Source organism: Lingula anatina, chromosome 7 (genome assembly GCF_051362555.1).
Source record: "Lingula anatina isolate TDL-2025a chromosome 7, LinAna3.0, whole genome shotgun sequence".
NCBI lineage: Eukaryota > Metazoa > Brachiopoda > Lingulata > Lingulida > Lingulidae > Lingula > Lingula anatina.
Genome location: NC_141773.1, coordinates 1,004,670 through 1,026,977, shown reverse-complemented (window position 1 = coordinate 1,026,977; position 22,308 = coordinate 1,004,670). Strand labels below are relative to the sequence as shown.

Sequence of the window (22,308 nt, the reverse complement as noted above, 5' to 3'; positions counted from 1 at the left end):
TTTCAGTACGGATAAAAAATATGAAACACAGATGTGTACCAACAAACCGATAGGCTAGATTTTTTTATGATAAAAAATACATGTTTATACACAGAATTATGTTTTGAATACAGTTTCTACATGTCCTGATATGTAGCATGTTTATGGTGTCAGACCATTTCATGAATATATGCAAGCATCTTTAAAAATTGTAATATTACATAGTTCAACTGTTTAGGTCTACCATACAATTGTATTGTGTTAGATGTGCCTGGTTGTGACAAACGATGTTCACTAAATCCTTGACGTCACGTGCGGTCTGCTAAGCAGTTTGAGAGTTTTCGGCATGCAAACTGCAACCTGCTTCTGGGTTCCCCCATTTTCCTACTCGAGTAAGTTACACAAACTGAGCTGGGAGGGAGCCTGGTAAAATTCCTATGTTTCATCTCATCGCTGTCTTCTCTTTGTAAATGATTGTAACTGAACCCTTCTCGAACACAATGACGAGGTAGAATTCATAATGATATTTCAGAACGGTATAAAACCATATTATCTCGCCGAAGATCTTATTCACAATTAAAATAATTGGAAACTTGATTAAATAATGTAACATTAACTTAGATAAATGAAATGTGAACATTACCACCATAGTTACAAGGAATAATGAGATGAAAGACGTGTATTTACAGTGTTATAATGGGTGGTCTAAAGATATTGCCTCATAGCTTGTATAAATTTATATTTCCATTGCAGTCTCCATTTCTCATACTGTAGTGCAATTTGTCCCATTCCCTCACGCTGAATAGCTAAGATGCCCTCAGATATATTAAAGCAACCAATGTCGATATGAATGGCATTATTGTGTAACTGAAAAGAGTTCTACTTCCGGATATACTTGATTGTGTGTTTAAACATTCCACGCGCGAGAAAGTCCCGTTGAACTGATACGGCTCCTGAAAGAGAAAAGAAATAAAAGAATACAGTTACTTTTTATAACATAAAACATATTTGCATGTCGTTTTCGTTCTGTTTTAGCCTTCTCAAAGCGTGCAAAATATGAAATTCCACTGTAAAATATATATTCGTGAGCGCATAACCTTCATTTGTCTAAACATTTACTACTTTTAAAATGGACAAAAATGTAATAATTACATTATTTGAAGATGATAAAGGAGTATGAAAACAGGTTAATGATATGAAATAATGAAATGATTAATGCGGAGCATTGTTTTAAAGCAGCAACTGCATGCCATTATCTGCTCATAATAAAAGCAATGCACAAGCAGAAAAGCTAAAAGACAAACATGACTAGAGAACAGGTACACGAACATGCACAAGTATGGTATGTTGGAGTTGATTTAAGATGCTGCGCTAAAAAATTTAAAGATGGAGTAATTTTAGTATAACTAACTTAGAAAAAACTAAACTATTTTTCTGTGCTTTTGTGCATTATGATTATAACAACCAGTGGCAGTAACAAACCAGGTTCATTTTCTAACAAGCAGTTGTACATTATATGGAGAATGTGCGTGCAAGGACGATGACGGTATGACTACCAAAAGCGTGACGTCATACCCAGTGTTCCCACAGTGCAATTTCACACAATAAGCTACTTCCGGGACACTCAGTATAACCTGGTTTAGCTGCCTGCTTGTGTCCAATGAGCGTAAAATTCTCTTGGATAACTCCCCTAGAATAACATTAAAGTAGGACATTAAAATTTATTCGAAATTCCGAAATTTTATTTCCAAAAATCACCAGTCTTGTACATATAATTACAGTTTTGATTGTGAACTATTTTCTGTTCTGGCAAAATTGTACGAATTAGAAACAAATATCTTTATATTTCTAATTTAATGTACTTTGAATTTTAAATATTTCAAAAATATACAATTTGTATCTCTGTAAAGGTAACACACGTATGACGTCTACCTGTCAACACCACATTTGATGAGTTGTTTCAGCTCTGCAATGGCTTTTCTACTGGGTGAATGTTTGCGGAAGTCTCCCATTATGGAAATGCCTATAGAATACAATCATATTTCAAACCGCTTAATTGCAACAAAGTAACATAAAAGTGCGACAAGCAAATTTAATAATAAAGACTTTTAAAAATCCTTTTTCTTACTCGTACTACACACCAGTACTTTGATGACTAAGGAAGAAGTATTAGAATTACCAGAAAATTTTAATATTTGTCATTAAAGTGTTAAATAAACTTCCAGTAACAACGGTACTTAAAACCGATAGAATCTAAATAACATCTACTCATTTTTAACTATATAAGGTATAGTATACCTATCGACTGGCTATTAAAACCTCGTGCGTGTGCTCCTTGGTTTAACCAGCCACGCCCCTCGTAAACACGGCCGTCTTCTCCTATCAGGAAGTTATAGCCGATATCCCACCAGCCATTGCTGACTTGGTGGTACCTCTGAAACAAAGATTGGGTTTCGATTCACTACATGAAAATTAACAGAAGAGTTCAACATTAGATTCCATAAGATTATACTTGTTCAGAGCATACAGCATCAACAAAAGATATACATGTATTACCAATTTCCGTATGTTTTCAGTTAACCAAACTGCCAAATCTGTATAACATCTCACTATGACAAAATTACAGATACTAGGACACATACAAGATTTATTTACTCACGGCTACGGCAAATCAAAGTTAAGTCAGTCATACTTTTTCATTGAAAAAAATTATAACACGCCACCAAAGAATGTCACAACTGACCATTTTTTCCTATTAAATTAGACCCATTTTGAACGCACATTAAAAAACATTTATTAAGATAAATTTATTACCTGAATTCCCCGGACCTGGGAGACACAGTCTCTTTCAGTGAAACACCTCCTCCCCGCCGTGTGGTGCACTATGACGTATTTCACCGGAAGTTGGAGTTTGATGACGTCAGTGGCAGACTCCGCTCCCCACGTTGCCCTGTCTACCACAGCGTGGCAGTTACCTAGAAAAGAAGTTTATGTCGCTATAACTAAATATCTTTACCACAATATATATGGACATGAATCGTTTGAAATTACGATATAATGGACATTGTACAGACCTTTGTTATTAGGCTTGCTTATCTAAGTTATACTGAGCGAAATAATAGCGTACTGACTATTATAAAACGTATTTGACCGCATTTTCATCACTTTTGGTTTATGTCCAATGTCAACTGGACCAAATATTCTTATAAACAAAAGCCTAAAGAATCCAATCAAAATGTTTTTATCATTAAATTGATATATCAAAAATTAATCTGAATGTTATTGAAAATGAAATCTTATCGGGCTGAAATTGGTGAGCAATAAACGATTCCTATCTGATAGCAGTATGAGGGACAGATACTTACCATAGGTGGGAGAGTACTGTACAGAGCCCGTTGACACTGTTGTGACGTCATCCGCTCTAGGACACTGAGAAGGGTAATGGAAAGTGCCGTTGAACTGGTATGGTTGCTAAAACGATTCAAAACACGTGATAATAAATGGGTTTTTCAACATGTCTACATTTGCTCATGACATATGATGAAATGACAGAGCTATAAAAATAACCTTTTATTTCTTTGTACACTGGGTATGACGTTTAATGCGGTAACGCATAGCAGCTGAGGGGGGTTTTGAGTGCTTCCACGGTTGGTAGGACGTCACAGACACTTGTTCGAATCCATTTTTGTCTTTTTTATGTCATAACAAGATCTAAAATTACATCCTCATTGCTGAAAATGGTGTATTTCGGTACAGTGTATCTCAAATACATTCACTGCCACCCTATCATTCTAAAAAGCTCTTGGATCAATATCGCAAAGTCGACTTTGCGTAGTCGGCTATCTGAATAAAACCACTTAAACTGAGCCCGGCAAACTAAACACTTAGAGCGAAACAAGACCCAGCTGTGGATACAGATTTATCCTCTTACCCAATGATCCCACTTTGTGATTTCACACAGAAAACTTCCACCAGGACACGTGGTGTGGCCAATGTCGTCTGTCTGCCGGTGACCTACCAGGATGTAGTCAGGTCGCAGGACTCCCCTGAGACAAATAAGATGGACATTGAGAGATTGGCGGTTTGATAAGTATAAGAGAAATTGCCACCGAACTTGCTTGTTTTACCGCCTGTTTCAACTTGTCAAATGATTTATTTTCACCAGACTCTATACTTTTATGACCAGATTTTCTTTAGTGTTTTCTAAAGGAGTAATATTACACTCATAGCTTCACGATATAAGTTATCTCTGGCATTTTGTCCATGTATCGTGTACTATAGTAATAAGCATCTTGGAATTTTGGAAAAAAATACCTTACTGGCAATTACGTTCATTATTTCAGAGCTGCACGACATACTGAATATGAAAATCTTACTCCTACACATTTACGATGTACAGTGCGTGCATTTCACCAATAATCTTTGTCCTTACTTTTGAACCCCACAACGAATAAGTTTCTTGACCATATCTGTAGCTATCGACAAAGGTATTACGTCTTCAAAATTTCCCATCACAACAATACCTGTAAAAACAATATTAACAGCGTTTGTATCTCCCCCTTTTTCAGTAGTACGAGATGCATTAACGCACGTCGTATAATTACAATACTTATTTATAGTCTAAAATCTTAATATTTTCAATAGCAGTTAATATTGTATAATGCAAGTTAATGAAATTCATTTAAACATAGAGACAATGGCAATGACAAACAATGCATAAGTTGATTGATATAAGGTCAGTTATGGTCGATTTTGATTTGTAGATTTGCAAAAAAGGTATTTTTCAATCCAATGTAACACCATAATTAGTTTTATGTTACACTTACCAATGGAATTACCGTTAATTCTTCGCGCGTGCGCCCCTCGTCTATACCAGCCGCGTCCTTCATATGCTCTGCCGTCCTCCCCAACACCGAAATTATAGCCGATATCTGCCCATTGACGAACATCTTGGTGAAAAATCTAGAAAAATAAAACGTTTCTATTGCTGTTAATGTTGCATAAATGTCATCAATGAAAATCAATAGTTTATCAAAATTCCAATTTTCTTCTTATTTGTTTGGATATAGCATCAGTTGCTGATAATATGAAATGGTTTAAAATTCCAGGAAAATTAAGTTATATTGATATTATTATTTTAGTTATATAACACGTCTTGTACCCAGTATACATGTGAGGTTTTGTGGATCACACACCTGTATTTTCCTCATCTCTGCGCTGCAGTTCTCCCTAGTAAAACAGCGGTCCCAGGATGTATGGTGTACCACAACGTACTGGACCGGAAGTGTCAGGTTCGTGATCTCGGTAGGGGGTCTGGCCCCCCACTGAGCTCTGCTTACTATATCCGGGCACTCGTCTATGAGAAATCAATGGGATGGAAAAGCTGTTACTACTGGATTAAATTTCTACTTTATAAATTCATCAAATACCGTAACTATTCATTTACATTCCTTCCTTTGTAATTTACATTGTTTCTCAAAATATGTTTGATGTTTGCACGTATGTAACAGTATTTTACTGATCCTACAAAATTGTATGACTCACCGTTTACTGTCATCGTTTTAGAGGCGTCTGCAGCTTTCACAGTTTGGTCGTGACTGATGACCCGCGGACATTGTGGAGGGAACCGGAAGACGCCATTATACTGCTCAGGTATCTGAAATGATATATAAATGATGACAAAAACATACATTTGTAATATTTTCAAGATACGAAAACAATTAATAAACGATAATATCTTGTACAACATTTTTTACAAAAATGGAATTTTTATACCTAAAGATACAAGTTATTTTTTACTTCAAAGTGATACTGTGCGTTGACAGAATCAGGTTCACATTTTAAAAAGAATTTCATAATAATAATATTGTCTGACAACGATACGCCAGCTCCTATTTCATCTTTTACTATGATAATGAAAGAATGAACTAACAGTTGTCCTAAGAAATTAAAGCAACAGACACAAAATAATTGGACATTTTCATGTATCTTACAAGGTTTGAACATTTTGAAGATTGTCATAAAACTACCAACCCAGTGATCCCACTTTGATATTGTGCAAAGAAGACGTCCGCCAGGGGGCGCAGTCTGTCCTATGTCGTCTGCTTGTGTGTGTCCAATGAGAGTGTAGTCATTTCGAAGAATACCTCTGTATGGAGAAATACACTTTACATAAGAATGTTCCACCTCTCACATATTGATTTAAAAATATCGTTTAAAATTACATTGTCAAGAGATCAAATAAAAAACACCCTTTTCTTTTCTCCTGCCACATGGGTAGGTGACAGGAATGGTAGTCCTAGGAATGGAGGTCTGGGCTCCCATATGATGAGTACAGGTTGGGGTTAGTTGGAGTATTGGGATTAGTATAATGGACAAATGTCACTTGTAGAAGGTAATGAGAGACGGACTGCTGTTCCCAGCGGGCTACCATTCCTGTCACACCGGAAAAGAGTAGGGGGTTAACTAGAAGCTTTACACTCTGAAGTTTTCAAAAGAATTATTTAACGGCAGTGAGTACTCACTTTTTAATGGCACACCGTATGATACGTTTAACTGCATTGGTAGCCGTCGCCATAGGAGTCACGTTCTCAAAGTCACCGAGGAATGCTATACCTGTTGAAAAACGAAGAGATTAATTTAGTTGGAAACAAACCGGCACTATATTTGTGTTGGGGAGGGCCGGTAAAATCAATTATTTTTTTAGTTAGACGTTATACTTTAATGAATTATATAAGAATACATTTCGCTTTAAAAAAATTGGGCAGGGAAGCTTATTTATGTATTTCCCATTACTGCCTGAAACGTCTATAGGATGGATGTCATCGGCAGTGAAATCTGATATAAATATACACTGTAATGCATTATATCTACCGGTATCATGATCTTACTCAGTGAGCGTGAGTCAAAACGGTCTGCAAGTTGTCCTTGTTTATACCACCCTCGGCCTTCATAAGCGCCGCCATTTTCTCCGACGAGGAAGTTAAAACCAATATCATTCCAACCATATTGATCCTGGTGCAACGCCTAAAGATTACCAAAGAACATTTCCCAGCAATGATTTAACAATAACGACATTAAGTGAACGCAGGAGAAAGACTAATATGGTTAATATTTGATTCGACTTTATGACCGTGTAACAGTTGGCACCATCGGTAAACTACTCTTCCAAATAAATATATGTATACCATATAAAAACTCAGATTTGTACTTATGTACATACACATGCTTTCAAGAAAATTTAAAAGAGAAATATCATATTAAAGAGAATTCACACAAAGTGCCTACCTGAACCTGCCTCACGTTAGAGGCACAGTCACCAAAACATCTGCCCAGGCCTGTTTGATGAATGACGACATAATGTGCCGGAAGTGACGTCATACTGACATCCGCTGACTTTGGTGGCCGTGCACCCCATTTACTTCTACTGATTATAGAATCGCATACATCGCCTAAGAAGAAACATTCAGAAGAGAAAATATTGTAATTCTTTTTTATTTTTGTCAACAAACCATCTAATTTATATTTACCATGAGAGTTCTTTAATGTAAGGGTCAAATTCAAAATGTTCACCTGCAAATCTATTTCCTTTCTTTTTTTTTAATAAACCCTTCTTGGATAAACCCTTTTCTATAGCTATAACAGTCCAAGTGCCATTTAGGAGATGTCACGTTGATCCATGAAGTGGGATGCAATTTTTTTCTGCATTGCAAGACAAGAATCTTGACATTGATGATCGTCTTTTGTGCGTCTGAATGACTACGATTACACCTGTTTTTTAACCACAATATGTTTTTTTTTCGCTGTGTGTGCCCTATAGACAGCCAGTGACCCCGTTAATTCGCCTCTTTTTACATATTTCTGCATCATTTTGATAATGTTATTTGTGTTTTGGTGCTTTGAAATACATTTTCCATATCTTAATCGGTAAATATGTTATTTTTTAGCTGTTCGGAAAGGACTATGAAGACAAAATCTTCGAATCACGAGAGATTAACGAATAATCATGACACATAAAATGGATGTTTACCTTCAACACGTGTAAGTTTATTTTCTTATATCTTGTTTTTGCTATTTATATTTTATTGCATCAAACAAATATTACTTGACACAATGTGTTTTGTCGTTTGTCTTACAAGAATAGATTCAAACATGTCTCTGATGTTCCCTGCCCTTAAATTATACAATTCTGGCTATACAAAATACAAATGGAATGTTTTACAATTTTCTTTTTCAAAAATAATAAAAAAAGCTACTGGCTCGTGGGGTGAGTGTGGTCTGCACTGTGTTATACTAGTACTAAGATCTTTATTTATACTCTATGTAACTATAAATCTATAATATATCACCCATATTCACATTTCAAACTTATTCAACCCCCTATAAAAACTTTACAACACATAAACGTTTGAGCGTGTAGCTTATTCACACAATTTCTGATGCTATACCATATCCTATCATTACCAGGCCTGACTTTATTCGGAAACATTAGCTTTGTAGATTCCCTTGTATCTTCGACTTACGCTATACACAAACTGTGAAACATGCCCACAGAGACAAAAATGATGTAAAGTTTGTTGAAAAAAAAATGCATAAATATGTGATATTACTACACACCTAACATCAACAACACACATTGCAAAGCCAGGCACATGGTCGTTTTGAAGCGCATTGGCATTTGATTTGTTCAAGCATGGTATATGTACATCGCGGGACATGCATATTGTGTCGACCTCTATTAGCAGAAACAATCATCACCGGTTTTTAATGAAAATTGTTACAATTTCAGTGAAGCCCATGCTATAAATAATATGCAGCATTCCTATGCACAGATATTGTGTGCCGTTTTAATGGTTAATACTACCAAACATCCATTTATATATTTGACATATATTATTTCTCAGCCAAGACAAGCTCCTGCTTCATCTGCGCTAGAGATCACATAAGGCACACCATTGGCTAATTTGAACATGTCCTAAATCATGACTAGTATTGGCATGCACTCAGGTCTTTGAAGTAAAATGATAATAATAAAAGCAAATTTATAACATGTGCTCTAAAATTATGTACAGGGTATGGTCCCAGTAACTGGGTATATACTGATAGAAAGTATACTGTTTCTTCGCAGACATTAGCTGATTCCATTGTGCTATGTTAAATGGCACCAATCAGTGACGTGCGTTATACAAAGTCAAGGTGAAGGTCAGCAGCTTCGAGAGTACGAAAATGTTAAACTGAGAAGCAGGACAGACAGGAAGCCACAGAGGATCGGAGAATAGCTGGCACAGTGCGCATGCGTGTTTGCAGAGTTAGAAGGACCCGTACTTGGTTCTGAACAGTTTGCCGGGAATGTGAAGGTACCATTGAATTGGAAAGGTTTCTAAAAAGAGAAAACATATTTATAAAAGTACACGATTTATGTAATTGGTAACTCTTTTGAATTAATTTCTGATAAGCTTCCGAAAAAAACATGTTTTTATTCAAAACTACAATATAAACATTTTGTAAAATTTGCTCGTCAAATTTTTTTGTTTTTATAATAGCTGGTAAGCCGCGCTAAGAGCACTTCAGTTAAACGTTACGTCTAAAATGCCAAGTCAATTTTACTGTCTTTCTCAAACTAGGCCAAGATGCCACATAAATGCACTAAAATTTATCCATGTTTTCTAAGATCAATCTGTGATTGAGCCCTTTTCTGAAATGGTGCCAATGGCCCTCACAAATATCTTATAGGACATCCCATAGGACTGTATAAAGCTCTATAGGATTCTTACAGGACTCTATAAGAATTCTATCGGACGTCCCATCAAGTGTCTAAAAGTAAACAAAGTCAGGTCCGTAGCCGGGTGGGTGGGGGAGAGGGTTCGAAAGAGCCGCTCTTTTTGTCAGGAAAAAGTCCATTCTGGTTAAATTTGATCTAGGTACACAGAGGTTTCATTGTAAAAAGTCCACTTTTTCGAAAAAAAAGAACAACCCTTTTGAGATCGATGGCTACGGGCATGTACGTCCTATAGGGCTCTATAGGATTTTGGGCCAATTTCCTACGGGACATCCTATAGGACCCTACAGTCAATGGCCTGATAGAGAACCTGTTTGACCACTTACCCAGTTGTCCCAGGTGGATATCTCACAGAGCAGTTCTCCCCCCGGGCACTCCGTGTAGGAGGGCGTGGCTGCCTGCATGTGACCGATCACCGTGTAGTTGTCCTGAATAACGCCCCTGTGAAAATAAAAACGAAACAGGATTAGTTGTCAGGTCTGAAGGCATGGAGTGACGTTCAGAGTGGGGGTAAGGGGTTCAAGAAAGACCCTTTATGTCCGAAAATGGTTGGCTCCGAACAGTAATATTATATAAATTTTATGCTAGTGGCGTTCTGGTGATGTTAAAGAACCCCTTTTTTGATGGCGAAACTTCCGCTTTGAATAAAGTAATTTCAACTCAAGAGGTAAAAAGGTCCATTTTGCTTTTAAAAAAACCTGTCGGGATTGCTGATCTGATGGTATTCATAAGTTTTATAAGAAGTACTAGAGACAGAGAGTGAAATTTGATTTTACAACAGTACATAAAATATACAAGAACTGAGTTTTTCATCAGAATCTAAATGCACTTTACTAAATGAGATAATTTGTTTTCAAAATCTGTGTTGAAAAATAATTAATTGTTGCATCTGTTGTCGACTTACTGTTCTTTGGCGCAAGCGATGAGAGACTTCACCACTTCTAATGCGTTTCTCTTGGGCATGTCCCAGCGAAAGTCGCCAAATATAGTGATGCCTTAATGAAGAATTATTACTTTGAATATCAACCCAAATACCTGGTAATTTAATCAAATCTTAATATTGTTATAATATAAATTTGTGTTATGTCTAAATGATTAAATTCCGTTTTAGATATAAAGTCGTAAGTCACACTTAACGATTTAACGATCTTACTGTTGAAATTTACCAAATATCAACCATACATCGTGAACTTAAAATAATTGAAATATATTTCGTCGTCGTAATACCACGAAATATCAAAACATCTTATTTTCAGTAAAACTGCATTTTCTGAAGGTCATCTCCAACCAGATAATCTCGAAAACGCGTCATCGTGTGACCAGACCGCATGCGCAGTGGAGTTTTCTCTGCAACCTTTTTCAATCTGCAAGATTAAGCAATTTAACGCCACTTTCGGTTTTAGATAATCCTGACGTGAATCCACCTGTACTTACCGATAGACTTAGAGTTGAATCCCCTGGCGTGGGCCCCCTGGGACGTCCAGCCCCTGCCCTCGTAGGCACGGCCGTCCTCCCCCACCATGAAGTTGTACCCGAGGTCCCACCACCCTTTGTCTCCCTGGTGATAGTCCTAGACACAATGAAGAAACGATTAGTCTATTTATGATATAACTGTTTTTAAATTTTAAAAAATCCATTACTGGACCGATTTTTTAAAGTTGACGACGTTGCATCTTCCTCTGGGAGACTTCAGCCGGTCTATAATTGGTCTTTCAATATTTTTAATCTTTATTTTGGTTATACATATGGACCATGATAATTCCTGGTTTAAAATATAAAAATTGTGAAGCATGAATTTTAAGGAAAAGTTGTTGCAATTTGTCTGAAAACTCGAACGATCAACCTACTACAAAAATTTAAAGTAAGCATGGATAATTGACGAAACACTTTGAAATAAAATTTTCTGTGGTGCCATAAAGTGGAGATATTAGGGATAATTACTCACATTAGATTTTTCATTCATTTTAGACGAGGAATCAGATAAGAATTGAAATGGTTACTCGGCAAGGGTATCTATCTAAATACCTATCAGGCTGAGCTATATCCTTCCATGAAGAGTATTGTTATGGCTGCACACGGTTATAAAGGACAGAAGTGCTGTGTGGATATATAAGATAAAGATTTAGGTCGCTACAGGGTGCAGGGTGGGGTCCTATTTCTAGGGCGGCCTGCTTCCCAAATTAACAATAATTCTTATCAGTTTTCATAATTCACAATTTTTCCATTTGCACCAAATTTGTGTGGTTTCCCGGTCACAGTTTCAAACAGTATAATACATGCAAACCAAATCTTAGTCGCATATATATGAATTCCTTATCTCGTTAAATCTGAAGGGGAGGAATTAAAAGACACCAATCTTGCCATTCATTCATTAAATCCACATTATATTCATATTAACGTGAGCTTACAGTGCCACGAAATCTGCTCACAGCGACTAGTTGTCCCACCATTGACAAATGTCTATATTCTGTTACAGGTATAATTGGGGTACAGCATATCTGTGAGGCAAATGGCCGTTATTTTAAAAGCAAAGATTGTTATTAGACGGTTTCTTTCACTCTTTATCAATATAATTGCTGTGCTTCTGATTCACTTGTTTACTACTTTTGATGTAAAAAAAATATAATTATCGTTTTTGGAACACCAATGTTTATCGCCTGTGGTTTCATATATTCATCTTAAATGCAGTACAGTCATAAACAGGAGGGTGTGATTATGTGTAGATCTGATTTGATATTTCATTCATGCCAAACATCGGTGTGGGTGTATCATCACACGTTCGTACACACGAAAAAAAACCAACAATTTCTACAGTCATTCATGATTTTATGACAAACAAGATGTTATTGCAATTCTTCTCCGGTTTAGTAAGACGATGTGCAGTGTGCACACTTGTGTGTAAATGATTTAGTCGTCTTGGCATCCACGTGGTCATTAGATGCATCTGTATAGCGTGTCCTCTCTCATTGCCCGCGACTTGGTTAGTAAGGGGAGTAGACTTCCGCGTTTTTGGAATCGTTTTCACACCTAAGAGATTGCAAGATGGCCGTTTTATATTGTGGTTACAATAATCTCGGAGGGAGGGGGATTCGGGTTAGGTAGGACAAACTTTGTACAGTACACTAGAGGATTCAACAACGTGACTGTCAGAAATTATGTAGAATTTTATAGAGGAGAAACTTTATAAAACAATACTGGAACATTATTAAGTGTGTGTGTGCGTGTGTACATGCTTATGTACATGCGTGCGTGCGTGCTTGCACGTGTACTCCAATTTTCTGTAAACCTGGCATAAAAGTGTGTATTTGCGTGCCTGTGTGTGTGTGTGCACGCGTGCGTCTACCTGCACTCTCTTGGCCTGTTTCACGCAGTCCTCCTCTGTAAAGCACCTGTCCCAGGCGGTGTGGTGCACTACGATGTACTCCACGGGTAGGGTGAGGTTGGTGGTCTGGACCGGGGGATTGGCTCCCCACTCCGCTCTACTCACTATAGGGGGGCAGCTTGACCAAACTGGGGAGTAAATCAGAACAATATAAGAAAAAATATTGCTAGAAATATTGTGATTAGCAAATAAAATATATAGGAACTTAAGAAAATTTACCCAGCTACCCATTAAACATCTATGTGTGTGTAAGTTTTGAACGATGAAGATATAATATAGATTAAAATGCTGATTGCTACGTTTTTGTTCTGCTTGTTTCTCTCTCTTTCTCTCTCTCTCGTCTTTTTCATATATTGATATTATTTTTTCTTGTTTAATACGAAAAACTATTCTATCATCTGTACATTCCATAGCATCTGAAAGAATTAGTTCACAAAACTCCATTCACTATTCGCCAGTGCCTTCCGTTTTGGATTAATTCTGATATACAGTTTGTATTAAACAGATAAAGATGCGATGGTTCCTGAATGGTTCTGAGGAAGTTAAATATTCCCCCTATCAGTCTTCCAGGGTGCAACTGATAAACAGAGCCCACTGACAAGACACCCACGGGCAGTTTTCTAAGGGTTGACAACTGACAACCATAAGGGGAAGATGGTCTGATAACAAATAAGGAAGAGGAAAACACGAAGTGAAAACGCTCGTGCTCGCTGACAAAGAACACAATTGTAGTAGTGTCTATCATTCAGACATTCTTAAGGATTGACCGACAGACAGAAGGACAGTTGTCATTATTTTATTTTAATAAAGCAGAATGCAAAACAATAATTCTAATTAAAAAAATAACTAATGAACCAAGTACAAAACGAAACAGTATTCATTACATTTTAAATCGTACAAATGGAATCATATATAGGAGAATAGCCGGTTACTTTACCATAATTATATGCAAAAATGTAAAGCCTAATGTCTGATGACTAGTAGTGGTGAGAGTATAAGCAAGCATGCGGTAATTTCTGACACGTTACGCCATTGATTTCACTCTACGGGAACACTGACACACAATGTTAATAGTGTCACCTTTGACAGGGTTGACACAATAAAGCTTTAATTACCTCAATCTTGGAACACCTTTAACTTATTCACAGCTTTAAAATGCTATTTATTCTGAATTCTGATACCTTGCCTTCGGGGATAATGGTTAATTGGCATTCTTTCTTCATTACAAGTTTTACTGAATATTGCATGAACTCGCATATCCTGCTAGTACCGTCTGATAAGTTGCCCTGGGTCAGTAAATCAAAAACAGAGGCTTAATTACCACATCGTCGCCATGTTGATGACTAATACGTACATGTAAATAATATAGAGCTTTTCAATTGTATTTTTGGTAAAAATATTTTTGATTGGCAAGTTTGTCGCAGTGTGTAACACCTTGATAAGACAGACTAATCCGAGCACAGAGCGATTGTACAGTTGTGTTTTTCAGACGTATTTTAAATTAGAAGTTTGTTGGATAATGTTCGTTCCAATTCTTCCTTTTGTTTAGCTCGATCACCAGAGATAATATTTTAGTGTGACGAAGCGTAAGCTATTAGTCCTATTGCCACCCCAAATATTTCGGGTCAGCATCCATGCGTGCCACTAGCTCATCAAAACATTCTATATCCTCAACCGTATCGAACAACGCAAGGAAACAAACAGACCAATCAGATGTGTTCGGAAGCGAAACATCGGCTGTTTCCGGACGTTTACGTAAACTGGCGTCGCGGAAGCCCAGCGCGGAAGATCGTGCTGGGCACGCGGATTCTAAAACGTGCCCAGGTCATTTCTTCCTGTTTTGGAGCTGGTTCGCGTGGTCTTTTTCGAGGTCATAATAAAGTGCGGTTAACTTTGAGGTTATATATGTTTTCACTTGGTATTCAACCACAGCCAATATGAAATACAAGCATGTAAATAGATAATAAAATTCCGCGCAATGTCATTGCTATAAGTGTGTTTACAAAAGTCCAATTAAGATAAAAAACACTAGTGATTTGATTTGAAATGTTTGTTATTAAACTAAGACTTTGTTTTAAAGGTCGATTTGTCCGAAAAGTTAGACAAAACACACATTCACCCAAACAGTGGAGCACTTCATTCATTATTAATTTTTTTTTTAATTTTAAAAAATAATTAATTTGCTTTCTGCATTAATGTAACAAAATAAAGATAACCCTCTGTCTGTACTAAAAGTTGGACAAAACACTCATTCGCCCAAACAGAGGAGCACGCGCTGCTAGGATTAACATGTTATCAGAGTGAAGTGTCAACTTGGGGGGGTCACTGTGTGAGTAATTGTGGTCTGGTGACAGACGCTGGTGACAGTCCATTGGTGACAGGCCTCCACGACAATGCGGAAGATGACACAGCGGTTGTCCACTGTAATGTTAATAACCTTTCTAATTCTTAGAACCAGTGTTTTCATTTTTTGGGTAAATAAAGAGTATTAATTGTTTTGAACGACCTGTTGACCACCGATGTCAACCGTTGTTTAACCGTTCTTTGTTTACATCATGGGTCTCTTTATAAAGTCAATAGTCCAAAGATTACCTCAACAGTATGTATGTATGTATAATAAACAATTTGACTCGAAAATAAAAGAACTTCCACGTGCGTCAGTGTTCCCGTAGAGTGAAATCAAAGGGGTAACATGTCAGAAATACTAATCTTATAATACTTATAAACTCAAAAATACCCAATTTTAAGAATGCTCTTTCTTTCGCTTGGTGTCAGTTAGCAGCACGTGATTAGAGAGAGGTGCGGGTAATGCTTTTGTCAACACTTTTGTATCGTTATCGCACGGCGTCGTGATAATTAATTATTTGGAAACTTATACTGTAAGAACAGACTTTACTTAGAAATGAACTTTTCCTAAACGCCATATCCTTGTCTCGGTCGTCCTAGCCTTTCTTCAACAACTTCTTCAACATTTTGTGTCTCAAGTATTTTTGAATCGTGAGAAACAAAAAGGTCGACATGTTAAAGGTTCTATTTTGATAATACTTCTCCTGTACAAGCAATGTTCATCAATAAGCTAGAATGCAATCCGAGGTGAAAACATGTATTTTCATTTTGCCATGGTTTTAGAGCGAGGAAGAGGTGGGGGGAGGGGGGGGGCATTTCCATTACTTAAATACCATGTGCCCAATATTCAAGAAGGACATAGGGACAAAATGGGGGCGTAACTCCCACAAAAGACAATTAAGCGGTCCTGCCAAGACCGTTATTAGACTTTTTTTCTTTTTCAGGTTTCTTTAAGTGTCGATTCCCATCTTGGACATCACCGTCACGGTCACGTGACATGGGCCACTCCCAATATTTACGCTTTTTTATCCTTTTAAAAAACAAATCACCTCTAGAGAACATATCATAAAGTTTATAGGGATGGACGCACTGGTATACTGCTGAATCGATAACCATTTGTCATTTCTTAGACGCTAGAAATATTAAGACATTTTGACTAATTATTAACGCGCCGTTTTGAAGTCCACGTTTTGAACTCCACGTGCATATATGCATAGAAAACTCGTATGTTGTGTGAGCACAATCTCTGCATTCATCAGTGCACCATATTAATTTTGTAGTTTGAAACGATGACAGATAACATTTTTGCTTGATAGGACGTGACAAAGGAGTATTTGAGATGCTGAGGCCAGATAGTAGGTCTAAAGATAGCACACACATTGGTAGAGTGCAGAGAAGCCACCAAGGGTTCAAATGACAGGTATACATGTATGTAATGAATATATCTGTCATATCGGGAGTGCATAGATGGTGCATGGAGTATCAAAACGAAAAATGCCACAGGCAAAGGACAAGAGAGAGAGAGAGAGAGAGAGAGAGAGAGAGAGAGACTTGTTTTGTGCAGACGATCTGTCTACTCTGCAGTTATCTCGAACACTTGATCCAAAATTTATAAAAATTCTTCGCGTGTTTTTCTTAACTAGCGGAGCTGGAATCAGCGGCACGTGACCGTGGACTTGGGGATTTTCCGTTTTAGTGCGTGACTCTTTCAGGCTAGGTCCTCTCAAGTACAAATAATACACCTGTATGGGAAATTCCCAGTGTCGTTTTCTTTAAAAATCCTATAGTCAGAAATCCCTCCTCCAAGAAAAAAAAAATCGGGGTGGGAACAAATACTTTATCAATCCCCGCCCCTTAATAATCAGAAGTAGAGTGTCGCTGTTTATTTATTTATCGTAAAATGAAGAAGAAACGAAAGGAAACGAGAGGGAGAGCAAATTATGTTCATTTGCGATCCAATTAGATAAAAACATTAGATTAAAACATTAGATTAAAACAGCCACCATGAAACCCCTGTTCTCCTTGTTGCAGCATTATTAATGCACGGGTCTATTGGAACAGGTATCAAAACGCCTCAACGCATGGAAATTTCATCTATATAGATAGTACAAGTTTTACTTTAACAGGTCTAATTTTATCTACTATTGAACACTGGTAAAATGATATTTTTTCATGTGTTTTGGTAGTGGGATATTGCATCCACGACCCAAAAGCGTGTGTAGAAGGACAACTTACGGACAAGAAATCATCGTGCTTGGCCAACCAATAAAAGAACTACCTTGTACGAATAAATCGACCCATTATTCCACCAATGAGAATCAGACGCTATGTTAACTTAAACCTCATGCCTTAAACCGTGTAGACGGCCACGTGAAGTGAGCAACATAAAAAAACAGCGTAACAAAAACATTCGTTTACAACCAATTTGGCTCTGCGTGGTGATAATGTCAACACTGCTGGGTTTTGAACAAGGTGTACCTTCTGTAATTCTACCCAGTGTTTAGTTTATAAGACGGAAGCTTGAGCTTAAGGTATATGTTAATTATGAGAAAATTCTCTTCCTCTTTCAGTTCCTTGTACTTCCCGGTTATTTGGGCTATGAGGGGATAAGTTCGGATGCACTTGCTCTTCTAATGTTTTTGACAATAAATGCTCTATAACATGTTGTTTTACATGATGTTTTTTTTTTTCACGTTTTCGTCAACTTCACGCTGAGCTAAACTTCATCTTATTGTAGCATGTGAATTCTTCACATGTTCCGCAACACGGTTTTACTTACAAAGGACTAAAAAAACATTCAGTTGCGCTTCAGCTTGTTTAAAAGAAAACTAACCAGGTTTATTTTAACTGCAGACCCAGCGTGCGGCAGATCTAGATAGAGAAATACGACTTCGTCCTAATCACCAAATATACCCGTGCTCTGAGTGCATGCTATTTGTCTTTAAACTTGTTGAACGATCCTATATATATGTCAACAGCGCATACACATTCGTGCACAATATTCTCCTTATCTTATATGCAGACACAAGCACCAGTTGCTAGAGGTTATCTTTAACATAGAACATCAAGATATGAACGCAGTGAACAATTTACTGATGAGTCTTAATTAAATACAGCGCTGACTTTTACTGTACAACTGCTCCATTCGGATTATGTTTTATTTACAAATCATTTATAATAATGTAATAAACATTACAACTTTTTGACAGCATTGGCGTTTCCAATATTTCGAGAGGGGTGTGGCACATATTAATCTGCCTACCCACCCCCTGCCCTGCTAAGACACTCTTTCTATTCGATTATGAAGGGGCGGAGGCTGATACACTATTTGTCTTGCCACCCCGATTTTTTTTTCCAAGAAGACGGATTTCTGATCATTGGATCGTTAAAGAAAAAGACGTCGGGAATTTCCCATGCAGGTGTGTTATGTATACTTTAAAGCACTTAGCTTGAAATAGTCACGCAGTTCAATACAAAATTCCCCAAGTTCACGGCCACGCGCCACTGATTCGAGCTCCGCTGGTTTAGAAAAAAAATGGGAAGAGATTTTCTGAATTTTGGATCAAACTTGTTTGAGATGTCCTCAGTGAAGACTGATAGTCTGCAAAACAAATCTCTCTCTCGCTCTCTCTCTTTCTCTCTCTCTCTGTGTGTGTGTGTGTGTGTGTGTGTGTGTGTGTGGATTTGTGTGTGTTAGAGAGAGATAGAGAGAGGAAGAGATAGCCTGATTGGAAGAGAAAATTCACACAAATGACAAGTATAATATAACATGAAATCGCAAACTAAACATGCTCGCTCCGTTTAACTTATTAGATGAGTGAAAAACGTGTCTTAGAATGTCAGTCACGTTTCTGCCCTTGGACAAACCGACAAAATGTGTGCTAACAGAATAATTAGGCTAACAAGTGCATGTGTGTCCTCTTACCTGAGCAAACAGCATAATTCAGCAGGACTACAGCGACGCAAGTCACCTCTTTAAGCGATGTCATTTTGCTGGACACTGTGAACTTACTATGTCCTCTTCCGACGCTGAAAATTTTATTAGTGGTCGCTAGATTTCAGATGTGTCTTCAAAGTGATATCTCTTATGTGACGTTAAGAGTGCATTAAGCGTTTTGTGCGTGTCTACGGTTTCCCTTGCTACTCTGTGGTTAAAGACGCTGTAAAGATCCCTCTCCGCGATCCCGAAGTCAAATTACCCTTGTCAACTCTTCTCCTCGCTGATAAATCTAATCCCAGCGTCGCTGAAGATAACTGTTTTTATCTACGGTCACGGTATGAATAATCCTCCGGTGACAGCGTATCAAAACGGGGCTCAATTTACTCCCCTCCTTCACCCTCCTAACCAACCCCAAGTGGTTTTCGTGAGTAAACACATTGCTTTATTTCCGGGTCAGGGTAGACGTCGCAGTATATATGGTCCGTGCAGAGAGCGGTGATTTACTCGGACCAAGTCACATCTATCAAGTATCGCCAGAGAAAGAGCCACTGTACTTGGATCACCCTATATCGGGGTCTTTATATCTGAAAGATTCTATTATCCCCTTTGGTGTGGGAATTTGTGTTTATTGGGCCTTATTTTCTCAAGCTTTTGCTTTTGCAAAGCGGTTTTTTAAAAAGGGCGTAACCGTGCGCGTAAACAGGTACATGCGTACTCGCGTTGGTTTAATTTCTTTGTGTATGCATGCGTGCGTGCTCTCATAAATAGCTTTCTCTTTGACGTGGGGTGGGGGTGGGGGTGGGGGGGGTGGAGGGGCTGAACAATTAATATGTGCCCCCAATGCTGTTACTCCAAGTCACAAAAATGGTGCACAATTTTCCCCGAGCCCCAAGTCAATCAGAGGATATACAGAGCCGTTGTCTTTAGTTCTTTACATATAATCTGCTTGACATGTAAATTGAGCCTAAATTATTAATAGCGGGTCTTCATCATCACCATGTGGCCTGCTTCACAGAGTGGACGGTCACCTCACCCCCACCCCCACCCCCACCCCTACAGATTTCTCTGTCTTAGGTAACGTGTGTTTGTCACCTTAGTAAGGCCCGTCCACTGAGTTTTTATTTACCCTTTGTTCATTCCATTGTTTAATCTTAATATCTGTAAAGCAAGTACATCGGAATATCTATGTCGAGTAAAATCCCAATACCACACTGGGAGAGGTGTATTTACAAGTTGCTGATGTTGTTGTTGTTGTAATTGTGTTGTTGATATGCCTAAGGTGCCGCAGAGATAAGGACCCGCCCAAAAACTAATTGTCCACGAATAATTGTCCTCTTGGGTTGGCCCACCTCCCCCGCACACGGCTATTTATCTGAAATTCCTGTTTCTTATTATTGTTTTATCTCACTTTGACAGCGTGATTAATCATATGATAATTACACAGCATGATAAATCATTTAATTTTCTTTACAATTTTTCGTCATTTTAGGTCCTCTTCTTACGTTGCAGCTTTTATATATTCATTCCCATTTTTCCATACACATGTAGCATTCTTAAAGCCCTGAATATTATTCCTAAATTCGGTTATATAAGCTGGTTTGTATGTCTTGTTACGCTTGGTTAACGATGCACGTCTCGCTTCCCGCCAATTGTGCATTCAAGAATTAAAAAACACATCAAAAGTATTCCATGAAAATAATAATTATAGAATACGAGGAAGGGATACGCTTCATTATGTCCACTCAGCGTGAATCATTTTTTTCATTTTGTTCTATGCATTGTCGCACATACAGGCTAGTCATTATCTTACTTGTAACTTCATTGTGTAGTTAACCGCAAGCGGCTGGGCAATAAGGAAAAAAAGCACAAGGCGGTTCTGTGACCGCGATGAGGTGCTACACTTACTGGCGAAGCGTACAAGACATATACAATAAATGTCAGTTATATTGGAGAGTAAACGTTTGCACGCAAGTTTACTAGGTGGACTGTAAACGTTACACCCTAGGCCTAGCAAGCCCCGCCCGTTTCCTAGCAGCCTTCTCGTAAAGTGCTCGTGGTCGTGACGGGTTACGCCTTGGATACAGCGTGTCAAATAACGGAACCCGAAGACAAAGCAAACACGATTTTTAAAAAAAGGGAGAGGTTTTCGGAAATGACGGTGTGATTTTGCAGAATGATCCAAACTACCGTTTATCTTTTATAACTTCTAGGTCCTGTTACGCAGAAAAAGTGCGCACTCATTATTTACGACTTCCTCTTCTTCGGTTAACCTGCTTTTCTCCCAGATTAACCCGAGGTCATTTTTATTTACCTATCAATATTCACGATCAGATAAAAACCATTATCCTTATGTTTTAGAAAACACAGGTATTTTAACTTAAGCGTATTATGATCTGGATGTTAATAAGGAGAAAGGGTGTGAAGAAAGCGTTGCGCAAAGGAGAGGCGGACCAAGTGCGTAATGGCCCGTTCAGAATGTGTCAGGTCGCAATAGTTAGTGCGCAAGAACTCAACCGGATTCTCGTTGAATGCAATCAGATTAACGGATTAACACGTCTCCTCCTGGTGCTGGCTAGAAAACAACAGAGCTGTACGAGTATGTTGGAAGCGAGGAGGCGTATTAATCTGTTAATTGGTCCCTAAGAATCGTTTCTGGCGGGGAGTTACTCTCTGCCCACAGGGGTCGCCAACAGTCTGTTACGAAATTGCTGAATCGACTGTTCATAAGTGCAGTGGTATCAGAGGGCATGCGAAACTTACTTCCTCTCTGCAGGAGAATTTGGCAAATTGGTAAACAGACATTTTTGGTGTTTAGCATTGGAAATTTCAGCAAGGCATAACCAAAGTTTCTTATGAACCCATGGACTGCTTACAAGTGAAATT

At 37.9% G+C, this 22,308-nt stretch overlaps 1 protein-coding gene across 2 annotated transcripts; it reads right to left on the bottom strand.

Moving 5' to 3' along the window:
* Positions 1–34: 34 nt before the first annotated feature.
* LOC106157492 (uncharacterized) lies at positions 35–19,945 on the bottom strand. Of its 2 annotated transcripts, none has more exons than XM_013533165.3 (21): positions 19,411–19,945; positions 13,101–13,267; positions 11,192–11,327; positions 10,662–10,752; positions 10,084–10,198; positions 9,304–9,358; positions 7,267–7,430; positions 6,870–7,005; positions 6,504–6,594; positions 6,013–6,127; positions 5,524–5,635; positions 5,175–5,335; positions 4,806–4,941; positions 4,412–4,502; positions 3,911–4,025; positions 3,345–3,450; positions 2,794–2,954; positions 2,278–2,413; positions 1,912–2,002; positions 1,555–1,669; positions 35–932 (listed from the first exon to the last, which is right to left on the bottom strand). In XM_013533165.3, the coding sequence occupies exons 1-21, from the start codon at positions 19,472–19,474 to the stop codon at positions 786–788; spliced, it is 2,505 nt and encodes an 834-aa protein (XP_013388619.2). In that variant the 5' UTR covers positions 19,475–19,945; the 3' UTR covers positions 35–785. The 2 variants fall into 2 exon arrangements, with proteins under 2 accessions (XP_013388619.2, XP_013388626.2); XM_013533172.3 differs by having other exon boundaries at positions 1,614–1,669.
* Between the last annotated feature and the right edge of the window lie 2,363 nt (positions 19,946–22,308).

What these genes read in the sequence shown, in the direction of transcription:
- LOC106157492 (XM_013533165.3), bottom strand. Translation starts at nt 19,474, where the DNA reads ATGACATCGCTTAAAGAGGTGACTTGCGTCGCTGTAGTCCTGCTGAAT. An exon ending in ATTCAACTCTAAGTCTATCG is followed by an intron (nt 10,753 to 11,191) that starts GTAAGTACAGGT and finishes TTCTTCATTAAG; the next exon opens with GCATCACTATATTTGGCGAC. An exon ending in TCACAAAGTGGGATCATTGG is followed by an intron (nt 3,451 to 3,910) that starts GTAAGAGGATAA and finishes GAATCGTTTTAG; the next exon opens with CAACCATACCAGTTCAACGG.